Raw genomic sequence first — 12,282 nt, forward strand, 5'->3', positions numbered from 1 at the left:
TTTTTAATATACAAGGCAACACCTCCTCCCTTCTTTCCCTGTCTGTCCTTCCTAAGCAGGCTGTACCCTTCAATACCAACATTCCAATCATGAGTATTATCCCACCAAGTTTCTGTGATGCCAACGATATCATAGTTGTATTCATTTATTAGTACTTCCATTCTTCTTGTTTATTTCCCATACTTCTTGCATTTGTATATAGGCATCTCAGACATTGGTTTGGTCTTGCCTCCCAGTTTTGCCTCGGCCCTCTTTTTACTCCCCCAGTGTAGCTCATAGTCCCTCCCATTTCAAGTTCATCTCCCAGGTATCCATGCTCTCCACTTACCTGCAGGCTTTGCTCCCCTGCCCCCGTCGAACCTAGTTTAAAGCCCTCCTCACTAGGTTAGCCATCTATGAACACAACAACATAAAAGGAATACTGTTACTTGTTTTGCCATGCTTAACATGTAATGTTTGATAACTTCCAAAGACTGTGCAACAGACTCTTCCTCTCCCTAATACTGTCTCTCTTCTCCTGTAGAAACTAAAAGATGCCCACAAAGAAGCCTTCAGGAGCTCAGTATCGGAATGCAAAAACTTAGTTGCAATCTAGTTTGCAGCAAGGGGCAAATCTGCTGGGAAACTATCTGAAAAAGAACAACTGAGCCCAGGCTTTAGGCAATTGTGATCATCCTATTACAGAAGAAATTGAGAGCAAGGCATAAATGATGGAAGTCCTAAGGAAGCCCATGTCTATATTGCTGTGGAAGATTGATCGGCTCAGGATCAATCTTCTGGGGCTGTTTTTGCGCATGCGCAAAACGGTGCTTTCCGGGGTCAAAGTCAACCCTGGAACTCCTCATGAGCTGTGAGGATTAAGGAAGATCATCTGGAGAAATGCTCCCATAGACCATCTTCTGTATAGACAGCCACTGAAGTTGATTGCTGATAAGTCAATTTTAGCAGCACAACTGGCATAGCTAAAATCATGTATCAGCAGTTGACTGCTATGTCGAGTGTAGACATAGCCAAATTAACATATTGTCTAAAAATAAGTCATGGAAATGTAAGGAAAGTGACAGAGAATTATCCAATTTTCCTGGTCTCATAAATGATGATAAAGAAAAATGTGGTTCACATGAAAAGGAGAGTAATGACAAAGAAAAAATCTGGTTTCCATGAAAAGAAGAGATATGATAAAGATGAATCAACCTCCATGATGACAGAAATAGCAGTAAGAAAAATTGCACACCATAAATTGATACATTACATCCTGCAATCTTAAACCCTGCTGATATTGTTGAACAATTTTGAATACACTGGAAAAATTGAGACTATCTCTTTCCAGAAAATGAGCAGAGGTGACACTTCTCAAAGTTGTACTTGAAAGAGTACATGAGAATGGTGACAAACTGAATTGATTTTGGGCAGTTTACTTGAAATCAACTAACAAAGTACTCTGTTTTTGTTACAAAATATTTGACAAGAATGCCATATCATTGCTTGTGCTTTCCATGTAAAATTACTGGGATATGTTGGCTGATCTGCATTATCAGTGCATTATTGTTGTAGAAATCCATCAATGGAGGAATGTGCTTAAGGACCTTCCTTGCAGAAGAATAATTTGGCTTTCCGAGGCTCATCAGATAAATCTGTGGTGTCCAATATGTTTGCCACTTGCGGTGAATAGAACACTGTTGTGGCGAATATGGGGGTGGCCAACCTGTGGCTCTCAAGCATGTGGCTATTGAAGCCTTTAAATGTGGCTTTTCCTGAGAGCTCCACACAGGGAGTGCTGTCCGCCGCTCTGCACACACATCACACTGCTTGGTAGACAAGCACATGGTGGCCCTGGTGGTGGCTCCAGTGGTGGTCCTGGCAGCAGCCATGGTGGTGGCCCTGGTAGCAATCCTGGTGGTGGCCCCCTCAGCAGCTCTGGTAGCTCTGGTGAGTCGCCTGCATTGAATTAGAACTGGGGGGAGAGGACTGGGGTGCCTGGCTGTGTGGGAGACGGAGGGCATTTATTTGGGGTGCTGAAAGTGCGAATGAAGTGGCAAATATGGAAAGATGACAACTACAAGTGTGGCAATCTTTGAATTCCTATTGGACAGTGTTGAGATAAGTTGTTAACTGAATATAACAGTAATTTCTTTGATTTGATAGAGCTCTTTGGGAAATACATCAATACCATTCATGAGGAGCTATACTGAGTAGCTTGTAACAAAGCTAAGACTCTCTGATGGAACTGGTGCAATAGAGTAAAGCTGAGGCCAGAATCCAAAATGAGGTGCAACACCTGGCAAAGCAGATCAATCACTTAAAACTTCTGGTCTTAATTGTAGTTTGGCACACTATCTTGTTCCAAGTAAATGGTGTAAGAAAGGCATTAAAAATTCAGTCAATGGACACCGTGACCACTGCTAATTGGATAAGAAGCTCTCTTGATTTCATCATGGCCTACAGAGACAATAGAGTTGAAGATACCACCACTGCTGCCAAGATATGTCAGGAAGCTTATTAATTAGAAGAAGAAATGGTTTGGTTATGAGAGCAGAGATGAAGTGATGAGAAGTTCAGAAGAAAAATTCAAGAGGATTTTTTTTTCTTAGTTTCTTGCTGATGCTGCTTGTGTGTCCATGAAATAAAGGTTTGGACAAATGAAGCACCACAAAAAGATATGGAGATTTTTGTATGTCTTTAGTAAGCTATTGGCAGACAAGAAAACACTCTAGGATTTATAGATCTTAATGTGCAAATATATCATCTTATATAGCAGGGATAAATAATGCATGCCAAACGTGTATCAAAGCCGTGAAATGACCTAGAAATGCTATTAAAATATGCAAATAGTTAACAAGGGTGGGGAGAAAATGCTCCTCAGCAGGGACACCACTTGGTCTAGCACTGGTCTTGTATGTACATACCCAACATGCCCTGGGCCTTACAATACATTCAAGAGGGAGGCCCAAGCTGGTACACCTGCTCCACTGCTCTTTTTAGGGACCTAGCTTGATCAGAGTTAGCATGGGTACATGTGCGTGTGCTGGGACTCACACATTCCGGCTCTTAGCAGACATTGTCTGTGAATCAGTTCAGACCCATTGGGGAAAATATAGAAGTATGCCTTGAAAATCTCCATAGAATCAAGGATCCCCATAAAGCTACTTCAGTGGAGTGCAGCATCAAATATATTTTAGACTGATTTTTTTTTCTGGTCACTAAACAGTGTCCCCCATTATGTCAAATGAAAAGACTTTGAGTCAGATGCTTATATGCATAAGAGACTAGTTGACTGTTGACAAAGCTCCTCATATCAGGATGGTCCTGATCATATCCCCTTTACTGATCACCCTATACCATGCTGACTTTTGTCTTAAACCACTTAGGGCAAGGTTACATTGACAAATCTCTCCTTTTTTCCAGTTCTCTCTAGTCATTAGCAAACAAGAGTAGTCAGAGGACACAACAGGAATGTAAGTATTTTTGAAAAACAAAGAAACAAACATACGTCTTACACAGCACTCAACTTGTTGGACTCCTCAAAGGCTCCATAATTTTATTTTTCATCTCACATGAAATAGCTGGCCTATTCCTTGACAAAAATTATTTCCAGGCCTTCTACCCTCCCTTTCATTTTTTGCAGTTCAGGAACTGCGATCCTTAATACATTTTCAATCATGTTCAGCATGCTCTTCTAAGAATTATGGAAATATCACATGAAGGGCTTCAAGCCCGTTTAGCTGTTGGGTAGTCAGTCTACCACCAAATAATTGTATTGCATGCACATATTCATCTCTACATATTTCAAATTGAAGCTAGTCCCCTATAATAAACCCATTCTTCACACACATACACACACTCCTTGGTGGCACAAAAGAGAACCAAATAATATGAAATTTCACATGTGATTTTACCCAGAGCATTTTGGAATGAACTGGACATGGAGTGGGGGGGATAATGCTTCTGAAATAACTAAGAGGCATATTCCCTCTTTTGTTTGTTTTGTTTTGTTTTTGCATGTCATATCTTTATTTTGGTATGTGTGAGGCAGAGTGGCCACCCCACTAACAGGAAGCAGAGGAACCCTTCTGGGAGCCATTTTGTAGTGAACCTGACGCATCCCAGTCACCTGATCAGAAGTCAGGAGGCAGGGACAGGATTCTAAAAGCCCAGCCCAAGGACTCAGTCTGGGCTGAGCTTCCAGAGGACGTTTCTGTGCTCCCTGCCTGGGAGACTGAGGCCTGGATTGGGCTGCCTGGACCCCTGCCAGACCTGAACCCCATAAGCCCTGAGAAGTCTGCTGGGCACTCAGTATGTGCCCGGGGTAGACTGGGAGTAAGAAGACCATTAAAGGGCCTCAGGCCGGCGTGTTGCCATGTGGATTCCCTGCTGACCCTGGCAGCTGACTCTGAGGCTATGACTAGGGCCTTTGGGCTGGGACATAGTGGAGTGGGTGGGCCCATGTCCCCCCTGCCACTCACCTGCCAGGTGGCAAACTCCTCCCCCTCCGGCCAGCACAGGTGAAGTGCCTGTGCCCTTCCTGAACTGTGAACTGGGTTGGTTGCCCTGCCCTGAGCTAGGGCGGGGACTCTCCTGAGTGAGGGGACAACCTGTGTTGGTGTTTGTTTTACCGCCCTGCCTTGCACCAGGGCCAGGACTCTCTTGGCTGTTTGCTGCACCGCCTTGAGCTAGGGCTTGGGCTTGCTTCTGTGAGATTTGAGCTAATTTCCCCAAGTTGAGATGGTTTGTTTTGTGCTGCCCTGCCCTGAACCAGGGCTTGGGGCCCCCCTGAGACTGGGTATTGTTTTGCCCCACCCTGAGCTACAGCCCGGGCACATCGAGAGCACATGGGTGCTGCCCTGACCTAGGGCTAGACCCTGACTAGGGTTGATTTCCCCAGGGCCCACCTAAGGTAAGGCTGGACCCCCAAACTGTCACCTCTCACCTACCTGAGGCAAGGTGGGAATCAAGAACTATTGACTTGATGGTTGTCGTGGTACCCATGGCAGTGAGGCACAGTGGCCACCCACTGACCTGGAGTGGGGAGAAACCCCTCTGCAAACCCGAACCAGCTACAAGGTATATAAAGTGATTTCCATCTGCTTGATGTAAACTGAAGGCCCTGATGCACACGAACACTGCATGGTCTGCTGTGGAGATTTTACCTTCTGCCTGGATTCAAAGCTACATTTAAAAGTTCATGTGGTTCCTGTGAAGCTGGCCACAGTAGAAGTGTCAGCTAAAGAACTACATGGCAATGTTCCCTCTAATCTTTTCCATCCATGTGCAGATACTCGCTCTCCATGGGCAGAATAAATTGTTTATGAGCACAGAGCCATGGGCAACTGTCTACCACCAGCCGAAAAAAAAAGCTTAGATGTGGGTTCTCTGTTAAGCGGTGTGCTGGGTGGCATGTGAATGTATCCTGAGCAGCCGCAGAAGTGCACAGCTTACAGGGAACCCTGCTCGTGGGAAAATGGGGAAGGAAAAGTTATCTGGAATGGGAGCTACCTGTGGAAATGGGGCAGAGAAACTCACAGGAGAAAGAGTAGTAGTTTGGGAGCCAGCAGAAACCAAAAACATTCTCTGCCTGTGATAACCATCGCCGATGGTGCAGGAAAGAAATATTTAGAGCAGAGTCCTGCTGGTTATTATTCTTATTCTTATTCTTATTCTTATTCTTATTCTTATTCTTATTCTTATTGTAAGCAGTGACTTAGTTGAGAAAAAAGAGGAGCTGATACTCAGCTGGCTCCCTGGCCCCTCCCCACAATCAATCTCATAGCTGGGACTGTTGTGGTTCTGGTACTCAGAACTGGCAAGTACCAGCACAAAAACTCCCACTATTTGTAAGTAAACATACTTGCAGGTTTGGGGGCACAGGCTGCTGTGATCTGCCCTTTTCTTCACTTTTCATTATTATCTAATCCAAACCTAGGTATTTCTAAGGTCTTAGACCTGGGTATCTTGGCATTTTTGTTTTTAAGTATGGTGGAGTATGCTGGTCTTATATAAATGATAGTAAAATACTGCCTCACTGAAATCAGTGGGGAGTTTTGTCATTGACTTCAATGGGGCCAGAATGTCACCTATAATCTTTCATCTTGCCATGTAATTGTTTACTGCCTTCCTGAAAATTTGCTTTTGACATGTCTAACAAGAATAGCTAAAATAAAATTTTCCGGCTTTGTCAACTAGCTTCCTCTATTTCCTCATTCCTGTTTTATCTTTGACTGACAACAAAGAAAAACAGCTATTTAAGATTTTGGTTATTTTACTTTAATTTATATTTGAAAGAAACAAAACCTTTGACAGTGTAAGTCCCCCGCACCCCATAGAACATAAACTTGAAATTGATGGGAACTGAGAACATGTCAAGATCAAACTCATAAACAGTAAGGACCCAATTTCCCTCTCAATGACAATGTTAAAAGTGTCATTTACTACAGCATTACAGGTTTAGGCTTCAGCAGAGCAATCATTCTGGATTCCATTTTTGTATTCATTGTACATTCCTCCTCTTTAGAACCCTATTTTGCAGTCATAGTCTATTGCTTTGCCTTGATGTTTTTGGCTTGGGATCCAAGCCTCCAAACTGAGGAGTCTGTTTGGTTCCCAGTTACCGTGGGATATAGAAACCTAGGTAGATTTACTTCTACCTTCAGATTTCCCCCCCTTTTTAATTACTATCTGCTTCATTATTACATTCCTCTCTGTTTGAATTTCCGTGGTTTGGAATAACCCATGAAATAAACGAAAATTCTTCCACAAGTGTTACCTACATAGACCCAGTTGAAAGCCCATGGAAGTCAATGGAAATACTCCTACACATTTCACAGACACTCACGCACCGTCTGCTCTCCATCTTTCCCAACTCACTATAACATAGCCACATCATCAGCACCACTATGATTAGATTTATTGAAGTAGCTTTATGTTTGTTCTTTAGTAACACCAGCTGTGTACACTGAGAGTGAATATATTGAATCTCTGCAAGATACAGTATGGGATTATTATTTGGTTTATCTATAGGATAAAAATGGCTCAGGACTGTTTGGTATCAATAAAAAATGCAATGGAACAGATGCTTAATTATATTGTGGTTGTCTCCACTAACATTCACATTTGTTCTTATGCACATAAATTGTTTTTTTCTTCCAATCAGCATCTGTGGTCAAATTGAACTGTGACGTTAACATAATGAAGTAAACAAGGCATTATGAAAGGTGACGGTTGGTAGGAGCTCAGGTTTAGCATATAAGGACAACAAATAGAGCACTAAGAGTACCATATGGTGACTAACTGGCTCAATTTGTTTCACAAGTGCTACAATACACTAGATAAAAGAGCTTTCATGTCAGCTTCTTTATATCACATCCCTAAAAACCAGACCACTTTACTCTTCCTTTAATTTAAATTTTTTCACTTTCTTGTTAATACCAAATGCAAGAGAGATTACAAATGCCTTAAGGTCTATGCCAAGGGAGATCTGTTCTTCATAAGATCATAAATGTATCAAAAATAGTCCAAACATAACAAATGTCCATGTATACCTAAGCCATTTAGACATGATAAAATACACAGCATATGTGAGAAAAGGAAAATTAAAACTAGACAATATCGTAAAAATGTATGGCATGATTGTATTACTGAGGTAGACTAGATGGCAGAATACGTCTTTTGCATCTTCCATATCTATAGAATCACAGAACTGGAGGGAACATTGAGAGGTCATCAAGTCCAGTCCCTGAATTCATAGCAGGACCAACTGTCTGTGGTTAAGATAAGCTTTTTGGGTTCAAAAATGTTGATGGTTCTTCCAGTTTCTGAGAAAACAGACAAAACATAATGAAACAGTGGAAAAAATAAACAATAACTGGCCACACAGAAAAAGAATTACATTGCAGTGCACAAGTGTACAAAGGACCGACTGGCTCAGCAGCAGTACGATGGAAAGGAACCTAGGGGTTATGGTGGATGAAAGGCTGGATATGAGTAAACAGTGTGCCCTTGTAGCCAAGAAAGCTAACTGCATACTGGGGTGCATTAGGAGGAACATTTCGAGCAGATCTAGAGAAGTAGTTATTCCTCTTTATTCGGCACTGGTGAGGCCACATCTGGAATATCGTGTCCCGTTTGGGGCCCCCCAGTATAAAAAGGATGTGGATTTGCTGGAGCAGGTTCAGCGAAGGGCAACAAAAATGATTAAGGGTCTGGAGCACAAGACCTGTGAGGATAGGCTGAGGGATTTGGGCTTGTTTAGTTTACAGAAGAGAAGACTTAGAGGTGATTTAATAGCAGCCTTCAACTTCCTGAAGGGGAGCTCTAAAAAGGAGGGTGAGAAACTGTTCTCAGTGGTGTCAGATGGCAGAAAAAGGAGTAATGGTCTGAAGCTGAAGAGCGAAAGGTGTAGGTTAGTATAGGCGCCCGGGGCTATGGCAGTGCCCGTAGCTCCAGACGGGAACGCAGCCGCACCGGCTGTCCTGGGAAGCCCAGCCCTCAGTTCAGGGCGGGGCGGCAGCACAAGGGTTACAGCCCAGGCCCAGCCCCGTTCAGGGCGCGGCCACCGCACAAGGTTCTACAGACTAAGCCCAGCCTTCCGTTCAGGGAGGGGCAGCAGCTCAAGGTTCATAGCACAAGCCCAGCCCTCAGTTCAGGGCAGGGCAGCAGCTCACGGTTTGTAGCACAAGCCCAGCCCTCAGTTCAGGGCAGGGCAGCAGCCCGTCGAGGAGGGGAGGGGGGAGGGTGTCACAGGCCCTCCCACGCCACTGCAACCCAGCCTGGGGCCCTACGGGTTGCTTACATGTGACCACGGCAGTGGGGATCCAGGTCACTTCACAGCGCTGGTGCAGCGTTCCCCGGGCCACTTCCTACCCCCACCTCCATTGGGGCAGGGTCCCAGTCCACCTGGTCAGGGGGTCCCGAGGGGTCGCCCCCCCCCAGATCGTCTACCTTTGGGGGCTCCAGCCAGTCGGTCATCTCCACATTGTTGGGGTAGTTTGGTGGCGGTAGCATGGTGGGTCTGAGGCGATCCTGGTCCTGGGGGCTGCAGGGGTCCGCTGGAACTCCGGGGCAGGCCACTCCTGGGGCCTCGTGGTTGCTAGCCCCTGCTTGTCTGGCTGGGCCTGGGGTTTCCTCCAAGGAGGGGGACCTCCACCAGCGTGAGGGACCTGGCAGATCTGGGAAGTCCGGGTAGGTCCCCTGGGGCATCCGGATCCATAGCTGTCCTGGCTGGTATGGGCCACTGGGGGCTTGCTCCTCCCGACCGGCTGGCCGAGCAGCGGCGGGCTCTCTGCCCCTGGTGTCCGGGAGCCCGTGAAGGCGCTCCCTCCCAGCCTGGAGGCCCAGGCTTTAATGGGTCCCGAGCTCTGCCCTTGGCCCTTCTGGCTCTAGGCCCTACCCTCTGAGGGGCAGGCCACTGGTGTTCTGGCTCCAGGCCCGCCCACCAGGGCCTCTGCGCAGCCTCCTCTGCATCTGAGTCGGCGAGAGGCCACAGCGGCTCACTACAGTTAGATATTAGAAAAAACTTCTTCACCGGGTGGATGGTGAAGCATTGGAATGTGTTGCCTACAGAGGTGGTAGATTCTCCATCCCTTGAGGTTTTTAAGTCCCGGCTGGACAAGGTCCTGGCTGGGATGACTTAGTAGGGGTTGATCCTGCTTGAAGCAGGGGGCTGGACTAGATACCGCCTGGGTTCCCTTCCAGCCCTATGATTCTGTGATTCTGTGAAATGGGCCTGTTAATTGATAACAGCAAATATTTCCAGAGGTAGACAATTTGGTTCCATAGTTTTTCATGTCTGTAAAACTTGTAGAAAAAAGACAGACAACCTGATTCTTATCTCTCAAATCAGGGTAATTCTGGGACTATGTCAGTGGAGTTATGTCAGTGTAAATAGTCATGAATTCACTATGACTTTGAGAGTCTTACCTTACGATATGTGTTTTCTCCTATATAAGAACGTAAGAACAACCATACTGGGTCAGACCAAAGATCCAGCTAATCCAGTATCGTGTCTTCAAACAGTGGCCAATGGCAGATGCACCAGAGTGAGAGAACAGAACAGGTGGTCATTCTGCGGTCTCCCTCCTGTCATTCATTTCCAGCCTCTGACTAACAAAGGCTCTTCCAGGATACAGCACTGTGGTGTGTTCTCTCAAACCCAGAGGCAGGGTATCTTGCCTGATGTATGTAATGTATTTCTTGGCTCACACACTAAAAACACTAATATTAAGTTAGAATGACTCTTTAAATTAGAGATTTGTTTACTATCTACTCCCAAAAGGCCAAGTAAAATTGCTATATTTTCATTAACCACCCCATTTAAAGAGTTAATTACAACCCCCCCCCACCGCCCAAAAGCAAGTGAGCTGGGACAATTCCAGAAAACATGGACATTTGAATTTTCAGCAGCCTGACAACCTCAGCAAATATACCAACTCCTTTTCTCATGCTTTCTATTTCCTAGTAACTGCTGTTTTCATGTTTTCCTCCATTTGAAAACATGAACTTAAGGTGTTCAGGAAAGATCTACAAAGGAGAAAACAGGACAGAACATTCTTTATGAACAAATATGGCACGGCTTTATCCGCAAGCCAAAAGTAAATACATAAGCTGTGGTTACATGAGCGAGTTTTGACAGCAAACCTTGGTTTTGTCAACAAAACTGGAACTGGTGGAATGTCCACACACAAAATGCATTTTGTTTACAGTTTGTCAACAAAACTCAGCACTTTTCCTGGCAGTGTTCTGCCTCTCAGGCATGAGGCATAACGTTGCTGTTGACATGATCTGTTGACAAAAAAGCTGTGTGGACACTCTGGGGGTGGCCTTCTCTTGACAGACAGGGCCTCCAGAACAATGGGCAACCCTGTCTGCTGTGCTTGTGGGTGCCTGCTTTGTTGAGAGAGCAGCCGGGCAGTCTGGCTGCTCTGTCGACAGAGCAGCACACTCCTCTGATTGGCTTTCATGTGTGGCCACACTGTTGACAAAAGTTTTATTGAGAAATCTCTTATGACAGTGACTTCTGTTGATAGAGCACTGTAGTGTAACTAGCCATAGTGAGTGGGTGCACAAGGATTCATAAACCTATGTGCTGTATTTTTTATGAGATACTGTGGACAATAGGATTTACCATGAAAGGCAGGTGTTTCTAGTGGAAAGGTCATTTATTCTCAAACACTGTTTCTTGGCAAAAGAATCTAGTGATTGTGTGTGTGTGTGTATATACACATATATATGGGTCAGATGATGTAAAGTCTGCAGCCATGAGGGATAATGAAGGAATTTAATATCTGATGGAGGCAACCAAATTTTCTCTTTAGGCAAAGTTATTTTCATCTCTAAAACCTCATATTTTTGATGTTTTAGCTAATTTTGCAACTATTCCATATCTAACTTTGGAATCTCCATTCTATATTTTACGGAGGACTTTCATAAAATTCTAATGACTTGTGTTACTGATATGAATTGCCATTATCATTAAATCTTGCTAAATACAATAATCCACTTTGAAACTGACAATGGCAATTTCCAGTGAAATTATTGCAGCTCTACTTGTTATGCAGTTTGCTATTCAATATGCCTTTCAGTGATACAAGCGAAATCTGCCATTATGCCTGTAGTTAATGATAGATTTTCTGTTTAATAGCCTAATGGACAAATGTAAGCAGGTAATACGGCTAAGACTCCAACGTACTGCCAATCAATTTCATGAACATCTGTAAAGTCCAATCTCTCTAGAAATATCAGTTGGTTCAGATGTGTAGCTACAGGCGGAAACTTTATGTTTCAAAACAGCATTTTGTTTATAAACCTATGAGCACTTTACTACTAACCGGAGGCCTGAACTTTAAGACAACGAGACTACTAGAGTGAGAAATGATTACTCACACAAGCAAAGCTTTCTGGATTTGTGTCCTATATATCCCTCAATTGATCTCACACCACCAAACATTCAAAGAGAGCCTGTGTGTACCACTGCAGGCTCCAGCTACTGAACTAGAGTATGCCTTTTTTCATCTGTTTCTCTAGTTTGTACCACATATTTCACTCTATTAGGAGCTTTGGAATACAAAGTCTGGGGAAGTTACACGTTCGATCTGTGTATTAAAAAAGTTGCCTGGTAGAATGTGCCCTCCATCTCTTTATTTCTTCTGTTGACGGTGTCCATATACATTTTGTCCTTGTAAGCAAGACTGTTATTTTATCATTATATTGTTTTAGACTGATTAAGTAAAGATACAAATCAAATTAAAAATTATTATTTGGACAGCATATTGCAAGCCTGTGGAATATTTT

General features: G+C 44.1%; 1 protein-coding gene across 4 annotated transcripts in view; it reads right to left on the minus strand.

The window, feature by feature from the left end:
• The window catches only part of NKAIN3 (sodium/potassium transporting ATPase interacting 3), a 568,457-nt gene that overhangs the window by 88,222 nt on the left and 467,953 nt on the right, over positions 1-12,282 (minus strand). Inside the window, exon 5 of one of the 4 annotated variants that reach the window (XM_074985761.1) lies at positions 10,417-10,512. The exons of the other annotated variants lie outside the window; for them this stretch is intronic. Within the exon in view, the coding sequence (XP_074841862.1) occupies positions 10,447-10,512 (66 nt within the window). The 3' untranslated portion in view covers positions 10,417-10,446. Of the gene's footprint in view, positions 1-10,416; positions 10,513-12,282 lie in introns of those variants that run through there. 4 annotated transcript variants of the gene reach the window in all.

Source organism: Carettochelys insculpta, chromosome 2 (genome assembly GCF_033958435.1).
Source record: "Carettochelys insculpta isolate YL-2023 chromosome 2, ASM3395843v1, whole genome shotgun sequence".
Lineage (NCBI taxonomy): Eukaryota > Metazoa > Chordata > Testudines > Carettochelyidae > Carettochelys > Carettochelys insculpta.